Source organism: Trichosurus vulpecula, chromosome 6 (genome assembly GCF_011100635.1).
Source record: "Trichosurus vulpecula isolate mTriVul1 chromosome 6, mTriVul1.pri, whole genome shotgun sequence".
NCBI classification, from domain to species: Eukaryota; Metazoa; Chordata; class Mammalia; order Diprotodontia; family Phalangeridae; genus Trichosurus; species Trichosurus vulpecula.
The window spans coordinates 219,835,792-219,854,201 of NC_050578.1; the positions used below are offsets into that span (position 1 = coordinate 219,835,792).

General features: G+C 38.6%; 2 protein-coding genes and 1 pseudogene across 2 annotated transcripts; 1 reads left to right on the forward strand and 2 right to left on the reverse strand.

The window, feature by feature from the left end:
- The first annotated feature begins 2,309 nt into the window (after positions 1-2,309).
- LOC118855512 lies at positions 2,310-3,183 on the forward strand (annotated as a pseudogene).
- Positions 3,184-5,454: 2,271 nt separating this feature from the next.
- Positions 5,455-7,302, reverse strand: LOC118853618 (olfactory receptor 480-like). The gene has a single exon (XM_036763785.1). The coding sequence runs from the start codon at positions 7,300-7,302 to the stop codon at positions 6,367-6,369; it is 936 nt and encodes a 311-aa protein (XP_036619680.1). The 3' UTR covers positions 5,455-6,366.
- Positions 7,303-16,646: 9,344 nt separating this feature from the next.
- On the reverse strand, positions 16,647-17,585 carry LOC118853634 (olfactory receptor 480-like). The gene has a single exon (XM_036763805.1). It carries the CDS (start codon positions 17,583-17,585, stop codon positions 16,647-16,649), a length of 939 nt encoding a protein of 312 aa, XP_036619700.1.
- Between the last annotated feature and the right edge of the window lie 825 nt (positions 17,586-18,410).

An 18,410-nucleotide genomic window follows, 5' to 3' on the forward strand; every position in this document is an offset into this window, starting at 1 on the left:
CTATATCTTGTTTGTTCATGAATGCTTCACTTATCCATATATCTGAGAAGGAAACTATTCCATGCCTCACTTAATTTGCTCAGAGTATCACCATTTATATCTTACATGGGTCTCTTTGCTGGCACTAAGGGCAGGGCTCTGTTGCTTTGCCCATACATGAATCTAAATCACAGTCCTGGGTAGCACTCCCAGGGCATGGAGGAGGGCTTATGACCACACTGGAGCAGGCACTCTCACCACAGTTCCAAGGCAGAAAAGAGTGTCCGTGGTCACTCAGAAACAAAAGCAGAAGCCAGGTAAGTAGTAAACACCTCTACTTAGATCATACCACCTTGGAAGAAATGAAAACTTACAGATCCCTAGAAGTACATCTGAAAAGAGCAGCACAAAATCCCTGAAGCTTGGGACAGTGCATCCTCCACCCAGGAAACAGAACCTTGCTTTAGAAAAGAGTTAAAGGTCAAAAATGAGCACACAACAGAAAATATTCTGACCACAGAAAGTTTGGTGACAAAGAAGATCAAAACAGACACTCAGAAGAAGACAACAAAGTCAAAATTCCTACACACAAAGACTCACAGAAAAATATGAATTGATCTCAGGCCATGGAAGAGCTCAAAAAGGATTTTTAAGAATCAAGAAAAAGAAGTAGAGGAAAAAATGGGAAGAAAAATGAGAGTGATGCAAGAAAATCGTGAAAAAAGAGTCAATAGCTTAGTAAAGGAGGCACAAAAGAATACAGGTCCTGGAGTCAGGAGGACCTGAGTTCAAATCTGGCCTCAGACACTTGACACATGTACTAGCTGTGTGACCTTGGGCCAGTCACTTAACCCCAATTGCCCTGCCTTCCCCCCTGCAAAAAAAGAAATTTAAAAAAACTACCTTTTAAAAAAAACCCAATGAGGAGAAGAATGCCTTGAAAAGCAGATTTGTCCAAATAGTAAAATATATAAAAATTCACTGAAGAAAAGAAATCCTTAAAAAAGAATGGGTTAAATGGAAAAAGAGCTACCAAAGCTCACTGAAGAAAATAATTCCTTAAAAATTAGAATTAAGCAAGTAGAAGTTAATGACTTTATGAGACATCAAGAAACAGTAAAACAAAAATGAAAACACAGCAATGAAAAAATAGAAGACAATGTGAAATGTCTCATTGTCAAAACAACTGACCTAGAAAATAGATCCAGGAGAGATCATTTAAGAATTATTGCACTACCTGAAAGCTATGGTGAAAAAAAAGAGCCTGGACAGCATCTTCCAAGAATTTATCGAGGAAAAGTGCCCTGATATTCTAGAACCAGAGGGGAAAATAAAATTGAAATAATTCACCAATCACCTCCTGAAATCAGTCCCAAAAATGAAAACTCCAAGAAATATTATTGCCAAATTCCAGAGCTTCCAGGTCAAGGAGAAAGAAACAATTTGAGTGTCTTGGAGCCACGACCAGGAAACCACAAGATTAAGCAGCTTCTATATCAAAGGATTGGTGGGCTTGAAATATGATATTCTGGAGGGCAAAGGACCTAACATTACAAGCAAGAATCACCTACCCAGCAAAACTGAGTATAATCCTTAAGGGTGAAATGGAGGACTTTGAAGATTTCCTCATGAAAATACCAGAGCTAAGTGGAAAATTTAACTTTCAAATACAAGACTTAAGGGAAGTGTACACTGCTGAGAAGCTGAGCCTTTACCCTGCAACCTCGGCCCCAAGGCCTTGGCTGCTTCCCACACAGCTGCGCCCTCCTTCCCAGTCCCCCTACACCCGCAGCATTCAGCCACCCCCACCTTTGCCTGCCTCTTCCTTTCACCAGGGGCTCTGTGCGTGGTCGCCCCTGCTGCCTTTGCCTGCAACAGCTCTAACTCAAGATTTCGGGGACCTCCTTACTCCATGCCGCTTCTTCGCACCCCAGCTCTCCTTGAATCCTTGTCAGGTCGCTTATTTTACACCCACTGTTGCTTCTCTGGACTGTTTTGGGGGCATCATTGCTGCAATCCCCCCTTTGGGCTTTGTTCCACTCCACTCTGCGTTGACTGCACCCCCTTTTTGTTGCCTTTAGTTCTGTGCCTAGGGCCCCTTTTCTCCATCTCCGCTGTAGCCTCTGGTGCTCCTGTTCTCTCCGCAGGGCATCACACCCAAGAATCGAAGGCAAAGCCTTGGGCCAGATGGGCTCGGCTCTCCGGGGGTCTTCCTAGCCCATTGAGCATCAGCTTTCCCGAAGGTCCCCCCATCTAGCGCCCCTGCTAGTGCCCCGCCACCCTGCCTCTCATCCCTCTTCTCCAGGTCTGCCTAGATCCCAGCCCCAGAAATGGTCAATGAAAGGGAGAAAAAGACCGATGGACAGGTGTTGGAGGAATGGAAAGGGTTCGTGTGGAACCCATGGACTCACGAGTTCATGGTCTGTACTGGGAGCAGTTGGGCCTTCATCCTCCTCTTCTAACTCTGTCTTCTATGGGTTTTTAACTGCCTTGCTCACCCTTACCATGTGGGTCATGCTGCAGACTGTCTCAGACCATGTTCCCAGATACCAAGACCAGCTTGCAACACCAGGCCTGATGATTTGTCCCAAGACAGAGAACCTTGAGGTTTTGGCCAACCTAAGCGACACCAAGAGCTGGAACCAGCATGTGCAGATGCTCGATAAATTCTTGGAACCCTACGATGACTCAATCCAGGTCCAGAAAAATGATGTCTGCCGCCCAGGGCACTATTATGAACAGCTGGACGATGCAGTTCTCAGCTATCCCAAGTGGGCTTGTCAGTTCAACAGGACATAGCTGGGTGACTGTTCAGGGCTTAGTGACCCTGCCCACTATGGCTACAGTACTGGCCAGGCCTGCATCTTTATCAGGATGAACCCAGTCATCAACTTCTATGCAGGAGCCAATCAGAGCATGAATGTTACCTGTGCAGGGGAGCAGAATGAGGATGCCAAAAATCTTGGCGACTTTGCTATATTCCCTGCCAATGGCAACATTGACCTGATATATTTTCCCTACTATGGCAAGAAGTTCCACGTGAATTATACACAGCCTCTGGTGGCTGTGAAGTTCATGGTGACCCCCAATGTGGAAGTCAAGGTTGAGTGCCGAATTAATGCAGTCAACATTGCCACCAAGGATGAGCAGGACAAGTTTTCTGGCCAGGTGGCCATCAAATTCCAAATAATAAAAAGGACCTGAGTCGACTCCTGGCCACCCTCCCTCTCCCCTTCCCCCAGGACTTTATGGAATGTGCTTTCTGGATGCCACCTTCCCTGCCTGCAGTCCTTTCCCATCCCCTCCCCTCCCCCCTCCTTGCCCCAAAGGAATAATTCCATCCACACTCTTTCTCAACTCCCATCCCTGTTGAGTGGTAGCCATTTTGATTCCCTGAAAGAATACCTTCTCCCACTGTTCGTATGTGAGAGGTTTAGAGCAGGGAGGCCATCTTTTGCCCCTTTACTGATGAATTTGTTTCCAATGCCATCCAGGTACTTGTATGACTACTGGTTTAACACTTCCACACTTACCCCTCCTTCCCTCCTTTTTCTGGTTTCTGTGGACTCAATGAATGCTCCCTCTTAGTTTTCATGGTTTTCCTGGTAGTAGTGGCAAGAGTGTCCCTTCAATGAGGGTCACTCCTCTGACTTCTATCTCCACTTTCCCTTTCACCATCCATCTTAGTGACTTGGGGATGAGATAGTTAGGAACCTGTCTGGCTTGGGCCTACCTTTCTCCTGAACTTAATAATCCTGTCCTTTTCCCCACCTGCTCCCCTCACTAAAAGATCTTTAGGTGGCCATTTTTGAGTTGAAGTTGGGGTTTGTCCAACTTCTTTTCCTTCGTCTGTTTTCCATACTCCACAATTTACTGAAACCTTTAAATTGCTGTTTCTAGGTCTCCTTGTTCTTCCAATTCCCTACCCCCTTCTCCATAAGGTCTAAGCTGAAAAAATGCAGTGTCCTCTCCCCTCCCTTGGGCTCTAAAGGGTGGTATTTAAGAATAGGGGTGCCATTTTGTTGATCAAAAATTCGTAAACTCTATCCCTACCTCATTCTTTTCTGATACTTTCCATAACCTGGTGTCTGCTGCTCCAAAAGATATTTGGACGTAAAATTTGGTCAATTTTATCTCTGTATAATTTCCTTATAAACATTTCCCTAGAGCATTCCTCTGCCTCCCACCCACATCTCCATTTTCCAGTGCTTTGGGGGTCCATCTTGAATTGGCTTTGTCCCCAGTGGCCACCTTGTTTCCAATGTGGCCATGGTAGTATGCCACTTTCTTTCCCTGTGCCCCCCACTCTAGTTTTTCTCAGTAAATCATTGGCTTGCTAGTTGGTAGCAAGTGCTTTCCATTTAACATAAACCTAAAAGTTTAAAGTCCTCCTCTCAATCTGAAAATGGCTCCCTTTCCTCCAAACCCCCTCTGACTTTTTCAGCCCTGTAATTGCCATAACATGTTTAAAGAGGCCCCTGCTTGGAAGTTTTTTTTTAATCCCAGAGGTGTTTTAATACTTCCCTTCCTCTTTTCCGTCCCAAATCTATTTTTATTAATGCTGCACTCACCTCTTCCTTGGATCTGACAATCTTCTCTTGAAATCAGGCAAGGCCTGGGTTCAAATCCTACCTTTGATACTTACTACCTGTGTGACCATGGGCAAATTTCTTAATCTTTGAGCCTCAGTTTCCTCATCTGTAAAATGGGGATAATACCTGTAGTACATATCTCAAAGGGTTGTTGTGAGGTTAAAATGAGATAATGTATGTAAAACATGTTTCAAAACATAAATAGATATATAAATGTCAACTCCTATTATTTGGTCTCACCCATTTCTGTTCTCATTTCTCCTTACCTCAGAAGTCTATCTCTACAGTTATTTAATGCCAGATGTACTGTAAAAGATAAAAGTACAACACAATGAGAGATTATATACATATATATGTGTATATAACACACACAAAAAAAGACTTAAGAGAAGCATAAAAAGGTAAATGGGAAAAGGAAATTGTAAGAACTTAATATTGCTAAACTGTTTACATTGCTGCCAGTTATTTTCCCGGGTTTTCCTGAAGACAATTCACATTCTACTTTCAGCAAGTGTTTCCTGTCTAATAATAGCTTCTTCTCAATTACAATTACATCTCCTCTGTCTATAATTTGTTCACACCTCATTGTTCACATGGTGTCTCTCTAAATGCAATGTGAGCTACTGGAAGGCGGGGATTTTTTCCTCATTTTTGTATTCCAAGTTATAGCATGGAGCTGGCATAGAGTAATCCATTAAAATCCTTGTTGACTGTTGACCAACTTAGTTATGTCTCTTTGGATGCTCACCAAATTTTCAACATTTTCATAAAATGAGGAGGCCAGAACTTAAAATATTATTCCATAATGGGTATTATTAAGGGAGAATCCAGTGGAGCTATCACCTTCCTAGTTTATTAATAATTTTTTTTTATTTTTGCAGTTGTAGATAAAAAATTTTAATGTTTGTACAATTTTTTTCCAAATTAACTGGCAGAGGTAGGCAAGTAAACCATTTCAGGCCTACGAAAAAGCCAGTGTAAAGACACAGAAGATGGGGTGTCATGTGAGGGGAAAAACAATGCAGCTAGATTGAACACTGCATGGACAGAGGTAAGATGAAACACCGAAAAGTTATGAAGAAGCAAGACTGTGGATCTTTGTATTCTTTATTGGTATCTTTTGTTTTAACACAGCGTAAATTTCATCTTAGCATCTCTCCCCACCTCATCATTCACAAATTATTCCATAGAAAAAAAGAATATATTTTATGGGTGTATTATGCCACAACAGTGGCAATTGATAAAAAGAAATTCACTTCATAGATAAAAGCATTTATAGGACCACTTTTGTGGTAACAAAGAAGTGAAAATAAAGCAGATGTCCCATGATTGATGAGGGGGTAAACAAATCTTCTCTTATGAATATAATGAAATATTATTGTGCAGTAAAATCGCAAAAAATATGATTAGTAAAGAAACAGAAATTATTTACATGATCTGATATAGTGATGATAGCAGAGGTAAGAAAACACACACAATGACTTCTTTTTGTTCAGTCATTTTAGTCACATCTGATTCTTCATGAACCATTTGTTTTTCTTGGAAAGATAATGGAATGGTTTGTCATTTCCTTCTCCAGCTCATTTTATACATGAAGAACTAAGATAAACAGGGTTAAGTGACTTGCCTCTCCAAAAGCAATTAACTGGTATCACTTAATCATAACCATTATATCAATAGAATATTAGATGCTTAAAGAAAAGAAATGTTTCATTTTTGTACTTGCATCCATTAAATGAAACATAATTCTAGAGACATGGTATGTACTTAATAAGAACATATTAATTGAGTGAATTCATGAAAAAAGATGCTTTCTACTCATCAGTTTCTTCAGTTCCCCTTTTACTTCATTATTTCTTAGACTGTAGATCAGAGGGTTCAACATGGGGATCATTACAGTATAGAAGAGAGACACCACTTTATTCTCATCCGTTGAGTAGCTAGATTTAGGCATCATATAAATGAATGTAAGGGTCCCATAGAACAGAATGACTGCTGTGAGGTGAGAGGTACAAGTAGAGAAAGCTTTAGATCTCCCTTCAGTGGATCTTATCTTCACAACAGAGGAGAGGATGTATATATAAGAGATTATGATAATTAGCACTGTGATTATAAGTACTGACCCAGCAGAGGCAGCAGGAAGAATTTCAGCAAGATCACCTTGGTAATTAGAAAGTTTCAAAAGTGGTGAATAATCACAGAAAAAGTGATTGATCCTATTGGATCCACAGAAGGACAGATTCCATAAACAACCAGTAGAGATCCAAGAATTTATACAACCACCCAGGTAGGATATGAAGAATAACAGAGTACAGGCCCTAGCAGACATGTGGGTGGAGTAGAGTAGAGGGTTACAGATGGCCACATACCTATCATAAGCCATCACAGCCAGCAGGAAGCACTCAGATGTCCCAAAAATGGCTCCAAAGAACAACTGGGCCATGCAGCCTCCCAGAGGGATTGAGGTCTTCTCCACAATGAAGTTGATGAGCATGAGAGGTGTGACAGATGAAGAATAACCAATATCCACAAAAGCCAAGTGGCTGAGGAAAAGGTACATTGGAGTGTGAAGTTGAGAGCTATTTCTGATCAATGTGATTATGCTAAGGTTACCAAGTAAGGTGACAGCATAGACACATAGAAACATCACAAACAGGATGACACGAAGGGTTGGATCATCTGTTAGCCCCAAAATAATGAATTCAGTCACAGCAGTGCAGTTGTCAGACATGTCTTGGTAAAATGCCTATTAGACCAAAGAAAAGGAGATTAAAATAGAATAGGGAACTAAGATTTGAATACGTCTACTGAAGTGTGCAGGAGTTATTCACTGGCCACTCCCTACATGCCCATCCTACCATCCTACTCCAATACTTTGCTCCTATGCACCATAGCAGGGTGCCAATAACAAAGCAGAGATGAACAAATTAGTTTCCTCCTAATTCTTCCCCATGAACAAAATATGTAATTGAATTTCTGCCACCTAATCATCATTTTTAATCCATTCCAAAGAAACTGAGTCTGCTTTGTGACTCCTAAGTTCTCACAGGAACACTCTCCATAGCTGAGGATATTTTCCACCTCATGTTAATTGACTATAAGGAAATCACTGCTTTCCAAGATAACCTTGGTGCTCTAAAATCATAAAAGAAGACAAATGAGGAATCTGGATTCTAAGACTGCCCATTTTACTTTTTTCCTAGAACAAGGTATTACTACAAAGGGCTATCATTAGGCTAGATATTGCCAGCCTGAAGGATTATGGGAAATTTCCCACGAGAACTTCGCAGTTTCCAGGTAAAAACAATGGAAAGCACTTGCTTAACCTGCTATAAACATATCCTATTTACCTATTGCTTCCTTCAACTGCAGGGCAAATTCTGGAGTAGGAAAGAAGTGGCAAATTATTGCACCATGAGAAGTAACGAACTTGACTGCTTTGGAGTAATATGGGAACACTTTTATTGAACGATACAGAGCAAACTCTGTAGAACAATTAATATGATGATCACAATAATCTTGATAGGGGAAACAACTTTGAAAGACCTTGGAACTTGGACCAAAATAGTGACAAATCATGTCTTCAAAAGACCAATGAGGAAATGTTACCTACCACTTCCTAGCAGAGTGGCAATGGACTTGAAAAGACTAAGATTGATCCTATGCCATTTATTTATTGATCTATTTACAATTAACTGGTTTTATCCTGTAACTGCTTTTGTCCTGTAATTACTTAAGTCATGGTTCTTTCCTTCTGAAATCATTTCAGAATTCAGCGGGCTTGTAACAGGTTAATTTTAGAAATTCAGATCCTCTGCTAATCACTGACATATTCCTGCCTCAGAGATATTAGCTGCCTTGGGGAATATGCAGGAAAACAAGGGAGTGGGGCCTGAGTTCTCCACGTCATGAAATTATCTGTCAAGGAGGTCTGGTTTCTGTCCAAAAATCTGGGCCACTATCTTGCACTTGCACCCAAGTAAGGAGCATTTTTTATTCCCATGATAAATAGGGGTAGTCATTGCTAGCCCTAATTACCAAACTTACAACCAGTCATGTTGTTCACTATACCGCGGTTCTGTAACCAGTCCTGTTGCCTTTATGCCCATGACATCATCTACCCTATTCTGTTTTTTGTTTTATATACCCTCAAATCTATAGAAGAGGAGATATTCTCTTGCTCAGTATTCGCTTGCTCAGGAACTCTAACACTAATAGGGATAAGCCATTGTTCAATTTATTGACATGCTGTATGCCCTGCTAATAAATGTCGTCTTGCTCACAGAGTTGTCTCAGTTTACCTTCTGTTTAGTTTCAAACATGACAGACTAGAAGTACAGAATGAACAAGCATTCTCTGACACAGCTGAACTGTTCATTTTCTGTTCTTTGAATATACATGTCACTTACAAGAAGGGCCTCCACTGTGAGTGAGGAGGGGTAACTAAGTGGGTAGGGACAGATGTGGCAGAAGGAAAGAGTAACAGCAAAACAGTTTCAGAATGCAAAAAGACAAAAAATGAAGTATAATTTTACTTGTATATGTTATATTTCTTTTAAAGACCCATCTGTCTTGAAATGTTTGCATTTGTTGATGTCTGTTGAGTTTCAAACAAATTATCTTAAATATTATTTTTTTTCATAAATGTTCTCACTACTCTGAACTCTGAACTCATTTTTCTTTTCTTCTCAATACAATAAGAAAGATAGAAAATATTGAGATGCTGTTCAGCTGAAGAAGAAACTGATTAAAACACTCATTAAGGGGTCTATTATCTACCTGTTTCTTTGTGACTGACCACAAGAAAAAATAAGGCTTATCTAAACAAAAATTTAGAGAGTCTGAGTCAATTTTTCAGTGCCCCCTATATTAACTTTCTCTCTCAAGAGAGGACTTGGCATCCAACTTTTCTAACAAAAAAAGGCTGCCTCTGTGGGTTCCCTTTTCTTTTCTCTTCTACAGTTCAAAACTCCTTGATATCAGTCCTTTTGTCACTGTAACAATCTCTGAGAAAGAAATAATCCTCTTCTTCCCCAGGGCCAATTTCTCTAATTTTTCCATTAATTCCATCTCACCTACTTCAACCCTGAGCCTTCCCCAGTGAAAAACTACCTTTTAACTTTTAATCTTTTTATCTATAGGCCTTCTCCTTTCTCCCAAAACTTGGCTCAGACCTGTCCAATCCTGTAAAATTTTCCATTTGACCCCAATAGTCTTTCAAGGTATCATACTATGTCTCCTCCCTTTTCCAATATCCTCTCAGGGAAAAAAGTTAATATTATTTAGTCCACTTCCTCTCCTCCTACTCACACGTTAATCCATTATAGTCTTGTTTCCAACCCTATCATTCGATAGGACATACTCTCTACAAAGTCACCAATAATTTCCCAATTTGTAAATAATAATATTTTCATAATCTTAATTTTAATTCCTAGGGGGTAGGGATTGTAACAGACTTTGTTATCTGTAACATTAGCACCTAGGAAAGTATCTGAAAAAAAGTCAATGCTAAATAAATACTGATTGATTGATTAATTCTTGGACTCTGCCAAGCACATGACAAGGTGGATCACCAATTCCTCATGAGTTTTCATGACACTCCGATGCCAGTACGATTCTACCTGTCTGACCTTTCCTCCTCAGCTTCCTTTGCCAGATCATAATCCCTGTGCAGTCTCCTAAGCTTACACATATCTCTTCCTCTGTCCTAGGCCCTCTCCTCTTTTCTATATGTTTTAAGTGAGCTCATTAGGTTCCATTGCCATTAACTTCTTCTCCATTCAGGCAAATCCCAAGTCTGTATATCCACTTCCGAACTCCAATCTATACATCATCAATAGCTGGATATCTATACATAGACCTCCCAAATGCATTTCAAACTCAAAAGTTCAAAAGAGAACTCATATTATCTTCAACCTTCAATTTAAAAAATTATTTCCATGATTTCCTATTTCTGTTCAGGGTCCCACTCGTTTTCTACATACATTAATTTGAAGTCCTGGAATTAATCTCTGCTCTTCTCTCTATCTTCCCTTCCCCAACCAGTCAGTCACCAAATCTTGCCACTTCTATATCCACAAATATATTTCACATTTACTTTTATGTTCACTCACACAACCACCTCTCTAACTCAGGTTTGCATCTCCACTCACTTGGACCATTGCAAAAGCTTCTTAATTTAAAGTCCATTCTCTATGCCCTCTAAACTATTCTCTAAAAACCTACAAAAATGATCTCCTAATGCATGGGCTGACCATACCACTTGCCTATTCAAACCTTGAACAGATATTTTATTGACTTGGGGACAAAATAACAACTCCTCATGCTCCTATGCCACAGGAAACCAGTTTCCCTCCTTAGATTGATCTCACTTTACTCTCAGGCATGCCTACTCTTCAGACCAATTGGACTGCCTATTCCCCAGATCCAGAATTCTACCCCAATGTCTGTCCATCAGCACAGGCCATTGTTCATGATCCAAATGCCCTAACTCTTCTCTGTTTCTTAGAGTTTCAACCTTCCTTTGTTTTTCAGCTAATGGGTCACTACATAGATGAAGTGCAGTTTCTAAAACTCTGTCCCTCCTTGGCTTATCTTGTATTTACTTATCTCTGTCAATATTTCATCCTTTCCTGTCCAGTAGGATGTAAACTCCCTGAGATTGAGGACTGTTTTGCATTTTATTCTTTTTAGCCCCAGTGGCTAGGACAGGACAGCCTGTGTAGTGTGCACATCAAAATATTAGTTGAATAGAACCCACTTTTGAAAATCTCATCTCTTTTATGTTGATATCAAAATCAAAATAATAACATAACAAGAATATTAATAACTCAATATGAAATTTTAAATTTCTTAAATTACTTTCCTTCCAAAATATTCAGAAGATATTGTTATGCTAATTTTACAAATCAGATAACTAAGGATCAGAGAGGTGCAGTCACTTAAGTACAATCACAGTCAGAGCCAGTAATATTCAAATATGGAACTCAAATCCAGTTCTCCTTATTTCAAGTCCAAATCTTCATTACAACAACAAACAAACATGTCTGTGAAACTCCTCACCCAAAGCCTCAATTTGAGAAGTGGAGGGAAAGTAATAAATGAAGTAAATGTACTAATGTATACACAAAGACTTTTATCTAAGTTTTCCTAATACTTACAATGTATGATCACATACTTACTGCTTATAGTGCTGTTTCAGGATATATGATATAACCTGTGAAAGATCAGAATTTTACTTACTAACTTGCTGTAACAATGTTGATTGCATATACCTTACTTCCAAATCTTTAACATTATATGGCCCTATAAGGGACCAGAAACAACAAGATCAAAACAAGAAATGAATTTGAGACAGAGAGAGAGATGCATCAAAGCCTTATACAAAACTGAAATCAATATAATGTTTGGCATTTCAGGGGGAATAGACAGGCTTCCCTGAAATTAGTTACAAATCAATAATCAGACCTAAGAATTTTTAGACAAAAATCAAGAACATCAGTGGTACCCAATGATGCAAGCAGATGATTACAATAGACTCCAATTACTATGTTTCCATGGTAGCACTATATTTATGTTGAGGTTCATATAATTTAGGGTATAAACCTTTGAGCACCTTAGCACCAAATGTAGCCAACATCATTAAAATGTCTTTTGAAATCCATTGAGATTGAGAAAATTACAAATACACCAATGAGTTGTTTGAGAAGTTCTCTAAATTATCAGGGGGGTTCATTATTTTTTTCTTTATCTATGTTTGTCCAGGATTTTTAAAGAGTAACAAAAAACAACATTGGAAAGCACCATAGCTAATCTAGTCTCATCTTCCATGGAAGCTCTCAAAAATTTTTCTGGGATCAACATGTGGCAGTTGTGCTTGTCACAGTGCTCACTAACTATGAAACTTGGTTCTCATCTCCTCACCAGATTCATTTTGGTGAGTCCATAACACTTACTGATTACACATATATAAACCTAAAGCTGAAAGAACAACTACAAAACTCAGCTTGGTAGAAACCACAGATCCTGGAACAAAGGTACTATTCATAATGGGGACAATTATCTATGTGTAAAGGGAGTATTAACAATCTTTTCAAGGATCCTAATAAAATTTTGCTGGAATATAACAGCATTTTCCATAGCACAGTTGATATATGCTGTGAGTCACCTGAGGACCAGGAAATCCCATATTGCTCTCTATATCTTGTTTGTGCATAAATCCTTCCCTTATCCATATATCTGAGAAGGACACTATTCCATGCTTCACTTAATTTGCTCAGAGTATCACCATTTATATCTTACAGAGGTCTCTTTGCTGGCACTAAGGGCAGGGCTCTGTTGCTTTGCCCATACTTGAATCTGGGTCACAGTCCTGGGTAGCACTCCCAGGGCATGGAGGAGCAATAGCATGCCAAGGTTTATGACTATACTGGAGTAGGGACTCTCATCACAGTTCCAGGACAGAAAAGAGTGCCTGTGGTCACTCACAAACCAAAGCACAGGCCAGGAGAGTAGTAAACACCTCTACTTAGATCATACACCCTGGAAGAAATGAAAACTTACAGATCCCTAGAAGTACATCTGAAAAGAGCAGCACAAAATCCCTGAAGCCTGGGACAGTGAACCCAGGAAGCAGAACCTCACTTTAACAAAGAGTTAAAAGTCAAAAATGAACACACAACAGAAAACATTATGCCAATAGAATGTTTGAGGACAAAAAAGATCAAAACACACACTCAGAGGAAGACAACAATGTCCCACACACAAAGACTCACAGAAAAACATGAATTGCTGTCAGGCCATGGAAGAGCTCAAAAAGGATTTTTAAGAATCAAGAAAGGGAAGTAGAGGAAAAAATTGGAAGAGAAATGAGAGTGGTGCAAGAAAATCATGAAAAAAGAGTTAATAGCTTAATAAAGGAGGCACAAAAGAATACAGAAGAAAATAAAACCTTAAAAAAACAGAATAGGCCAATGGTAAAAGAAGTACAAAAAGCAATGAGGAGAAGAATGCCTTAAAAACCAGATTTAGCCAAATGGTAAAAGATATAAAAAAAATCACTGAAGAAGAGAAATCCTTAAAAAAGAATGGGTCAAATCGAAAAGGAGCTACAAAAGCTCACTGAAGAAAATAATTCCTTAAAAATTAGAATTAAGCAAGTAGAAGTTAATGACTTTATGAGACATCAAGAAACAATAAAACATTGTTTTATATAAAAATAAGCCATTTTGGAGAGTAATTTGGAACTACGCCCAAAGGGCCACAGGAATGTTCATACCCTTTGACCCAGCAATACCACTTCTAGGGTTGTATCCCAAAGAAATCACACAAGCGGGAAAAGGACCCATATGTACAAAAATATTTATAGCGGCTCTTTTTGTGGTAGCCAAGAATTGGAAATCAAAGGGATGCCCATCAATTGGGGAATGGCTGAACAAGCTGTGGTATATGAAGGTAATGGAATACTACTGTGCCATAAGAAATGGGGATGATATGGACTTCATAACAACCTGGAAAAACCTGCACGACATAATGCTGAGTGAGTGGAGCAGAGCCAGGAGGACATTGTACACAACCACAGATATATGGATTCCATGAGGACCAACCCTGGCAGACTTTGCTCTTCTCAGCAACACAAGGTGCAAGGACAACTCCAAAGGACTCACGATGGAGAATGCTATCTACATCCAGAGAAAGAACTATGAAGTTTGAATGCAGATTGAGGCACACTTCATGCTCACCTTTTTCTCTTCTCTTTTGTTTTTGTTTTTGGATGGGGTTTTTTTGGTTCTGTTTCTTCTTTCTCATGATTCATTCCTTTGGTCATAATTCTTCTCTGCAACTTGACTAGTGTGTAAATTATTTCAATGCGAAGTTATTCATGGTAGTTATATGAGATTCCATGCCATTTTGGGGAGGGAGGGGGGAGGGAGGGGAGAAAATCTGAAACTCAAAATTATGTAGAACCATCTGTTGTAAACTAAAAATAAAAATAAATAATAAAAAATAAAAAATTTTAAAAAATAAGAAAATTTAAAAAACAATAAAACAAAAACAAAACAATGAAAAATATGAGGCAATGTGAAATGCCTCATTGAAAAAACAACTGACCTAGAAAATAGATCCAGGAGAGATCATTTCAGAATTATTGCACTATCTGAAAGCTAAGATGAAAAAAAAGAGCCTGGAGAGCATCCTTCAAGAAATTATTGAGGAAAAGTGCCCTGATATTCTAGAACCAGAGGGGAAAATAAAAATTTAAAGAATCTACCAATCACTTCCTGAACCTATCCCAAAATGAAAACTCCCAGAAATATTATTGCCAAATTCCAGAGCTCCCAGCTCAAGGAGAAAATATTACAAGCAGCCAGAAAGAAACAATTTGAGTGTCATGGAGCCACAGCCAGGAAAACACAGTATTAAGCATCTTCTATATCAAAGGGTAGGTGGGCTTGAAATATGATATTTGGAGGGCAAAGGACCTAAAATTACAAGCAAGAATCACCCACCCAGAAAAGCTGAGTGTAATCCTTAAGGGTTTAAAAAGGATATTGTGTGAAATGCAGGACTTTGAAGCATTCCTCATGACAATACCAGAGCTAAGTAGAAAATTTGACTTTCAAATACAAGACTTAAGAGAAGCATAAAAAGGTAAATGGGAAAGGGAAATCATAAGGGACTTAATATTGTTAAACTGTTTACACTGCTGCCAGTTATTTTCCCTGGTTTTCCTGAAGACAATTCACATTCTACTTTCAGCAAGTGTTTCCTGTCTAACAAGAGCTTACTCTCAATTACAATTACAATTACATCTCCTCTGCCTATAATTTGTATGCACCTCTTTATTCACATGGTGTCTCTCTAAATGCAGTGTGAGCTACTGGAAGGCAGGGATTTTTTCCCCTTTTTTGTATTCCAAGTTATAGCATAAAGCTGGTATATAGTAAGCCATTAAAACCCTTGTTGACTGTTGACCAACTTAGTTATACCCCTTTGGATGCCCACCAAATTTTCAACATTTTCATAAAATGAGGAGGTCAGAACTTAAAATATTATTCCATAATGGGTATTATTAAGGGAGAATCCAGTGGAACTATTGCCTTCCTAATTTTTAAAAAAAAATTTTACTTTTCCAGTTATAGATAAAAATGTCAACATTCATATAATTTTTTTTCCAAATTAACTGGCAGAGGTAGGCAAGTAAACCATTTCAGGCCTAGGAGAAAGCCAGTGTAAAGACACAGAAGATGGAGTGTCACGTGTGGGGAAAAACAAGTAACCCAGTGCAGCCAGATTGAACACTGCACGGATGGAAATAAAATGTAACACTGAAAAGGAAAGAAGAAGCAAGACTGTGGATCTTTTTATTTTTTAATGATTCTTTATTGGTATCTTTTGTTTTAACATAACCTAAATTTCATCTTAGCATCTCTCCCCACCTCACCATTCACAAAGAATTAATCCAAAGAAAAAAAGAATACATTTTATAGGTACATTATACCACAAAGGTGGCAATTGAGAAAAATAAATTCCCTTCACAGACAAAAGCATCTATAGGACCACTTTAGTAGTACCAAGTAATTGAAAATAAAGCAGATGCCCCATGATTGAGGAAGGACAAAACAAATCTTCTCTTATGAACATAATGAAATATTATTGTGCAGTAAGAAAAAAACAAAAAATATGATTAATAAACAGAAATTATTTACATGATCTGATATAGTGATGATAGCAGAGATAAGAAAACACACACAATGACTTTTGTTTTTGTTCAGCCATTTCAGTCACATCTGATTTTTCATGAACCATTTGTTTTTCTTGGAAAGATACTAGTATGGTTTGTCATTTCCTTCTTCAGCTCATTTTATAGACAAAGAACTAAGAAAAGCAGGGTTAAGTGATTTGCCTTTCCAAAAACAATTAATTGGTATCACTTAATTATAATCATTATATCAATAGAATATTAGATGCTTAAAGAAAGGCAATGTTTCATTTTAGTACTTGTGTCCATTAAACCAAACATAATGCTAGAGACATAGTATGTACTTAACAAGAAGAGGTCATTTTGAGTTGAATTCATGAAAGAAGATGTTTTCTACTCATCAGTTTCTTCAGTGCCCCTTTTACTTCATTATTTCTTAGACTGTAGATCAGAGGGTTCAACATGGGGATCATTACAGTATAGAAGAGAGACACCACTTTGTTCTCATCTGTTGAGTAGCTGGATTTAGGCATCATATAAATGAATGTAACGGTGCCATAGAAGAGAGCGACTGCTGTGAGGTGGGAGGTACAAGTTGAGAAAGCTTTAGATCTCCCTTCAGTGGACCTTATCTTCAGGACAGAGGAGAGGATGTATACGTAAGAGAATGTGATAATTAGCACTGTGATTATAATTGTTAACCCAGAAGAAGCAGCAGGAAGAATTTCAGCAAGATCACTTTGGTAATTAGAAAGTTTTAAAAGTGGTGAATAATCACAGAAAAAGTGATTGATCCTATTGGATCCACAGAAGGACAGATTCAATAAACAACCAGTAGAGATCCCAAAATTTGTACAACCACCCAGGTAGGATATGAATAATAACAGAGTACAGACCCTAGTGGACATGTGGGTGGAGTAGAGTAGAGGGTTACAGATGGCCACATACCTATCATAAGCCATCACAGCCAGCAGGAAGCACTCAGATGTCCCAAAGGTGGCTACAAAACAAAATTGGGCCATACAGCCTCCCTGAGGGATTGAGGTCTTCTCCACAAGGAAGCTGATGAGCATGAGAGGTGTGACAGATGAAGAATAACCAAGATCCACAAAAGCCAAGTGGCTGAGGAAAAGGTACATTGGAGTGTGAAGTTGAGAGCTATTTCTGATCAACGTGATTATGCTAAGGTTACCAACTAAGGTGACAGCATAGACACACAGAAACATCCCAAAGAGGATGACACAAAGAGTTGGATCATCTGTTAGCCCCAAAATAATGAATTCAGTCACAGCAGTGCAGTTATTGCCAGACATCTTTCTTGAAAAGAGTATCTGTTATATGGAAGTAAAGTAAAGTAAAGAAGAATATTAAGATTAGAATAAGGATTAAGATTTGGATATATCTATTGATGTATTCAGGAAACATTAATTGACCCCATCCTACATAGTTATCCTATGATCTTACTCCCAAACTTTGATCTTATGCACCATGGCAGGGTGCCCCTAAGCAGAGCAGTGATGAATAAATTTGTTTCCTACAAATTATTCACTGATAATTGGCATTATTCTATGATTTGCCAATTTCATCATTTTGATAGTGAAAAGACTGTAAAATTAAAAAAGAATACTTCAATTCCCACCCCAGGATCTTCTCTTAAATATATGCAGAAACTACGTCCAAATGCATAAATCTGTTTTGCAGAGTAACCACCATTGTTAATCCTTTTCAAAGAGAAAGAGTCTGCTTCATGATCCCTGACCTCTCAAAAGACCACAGTCCAGTACTGAAGGTGTTATTCACTACATGCTAATTGACTGTGGTAAAAGTCCTGGTTTCCAAGGTGACCTTTGTGCTGTAAAATCACCAGGAATGGGAATTCTGGTTTCTAAGTCATCTTATGTTATATTATTCATGGAACTTGGTATTGCTGCAAAGGGCTATCATTAGGTGAGATATTGTGAGCCTGAAAGAATATGGGAAATTTCCCATGGGAACCTCTGTTCTTTCTCATCTTATCCCCAACTTCAAACCTGAAATCACTTATCTCTATAATTCTTTATTTCTGTTCAGGACCCCATGATTCTTCTAGGCACATGGTTTACAATTCTGGAATTAATCTCTACTCTTGTCTCTATTTT

Bases quoted from the DNA above. Each gene is read 5' to 3' on its own strand.
- LOC118853618 (XM_036763785.1), bottom strand. From the start codon at position 7,302: ATGTCTGACAACTGCACTGCTGTGACTGAATTCATTATTTTGGGGCTA.
- LOC118853634 (XM_036763805.1), bottom strand. From the start codon at position 17,585: ATGTCTGGCAATAACTGCACTGCTGTGACTGAATTCATTATTTTGGGG.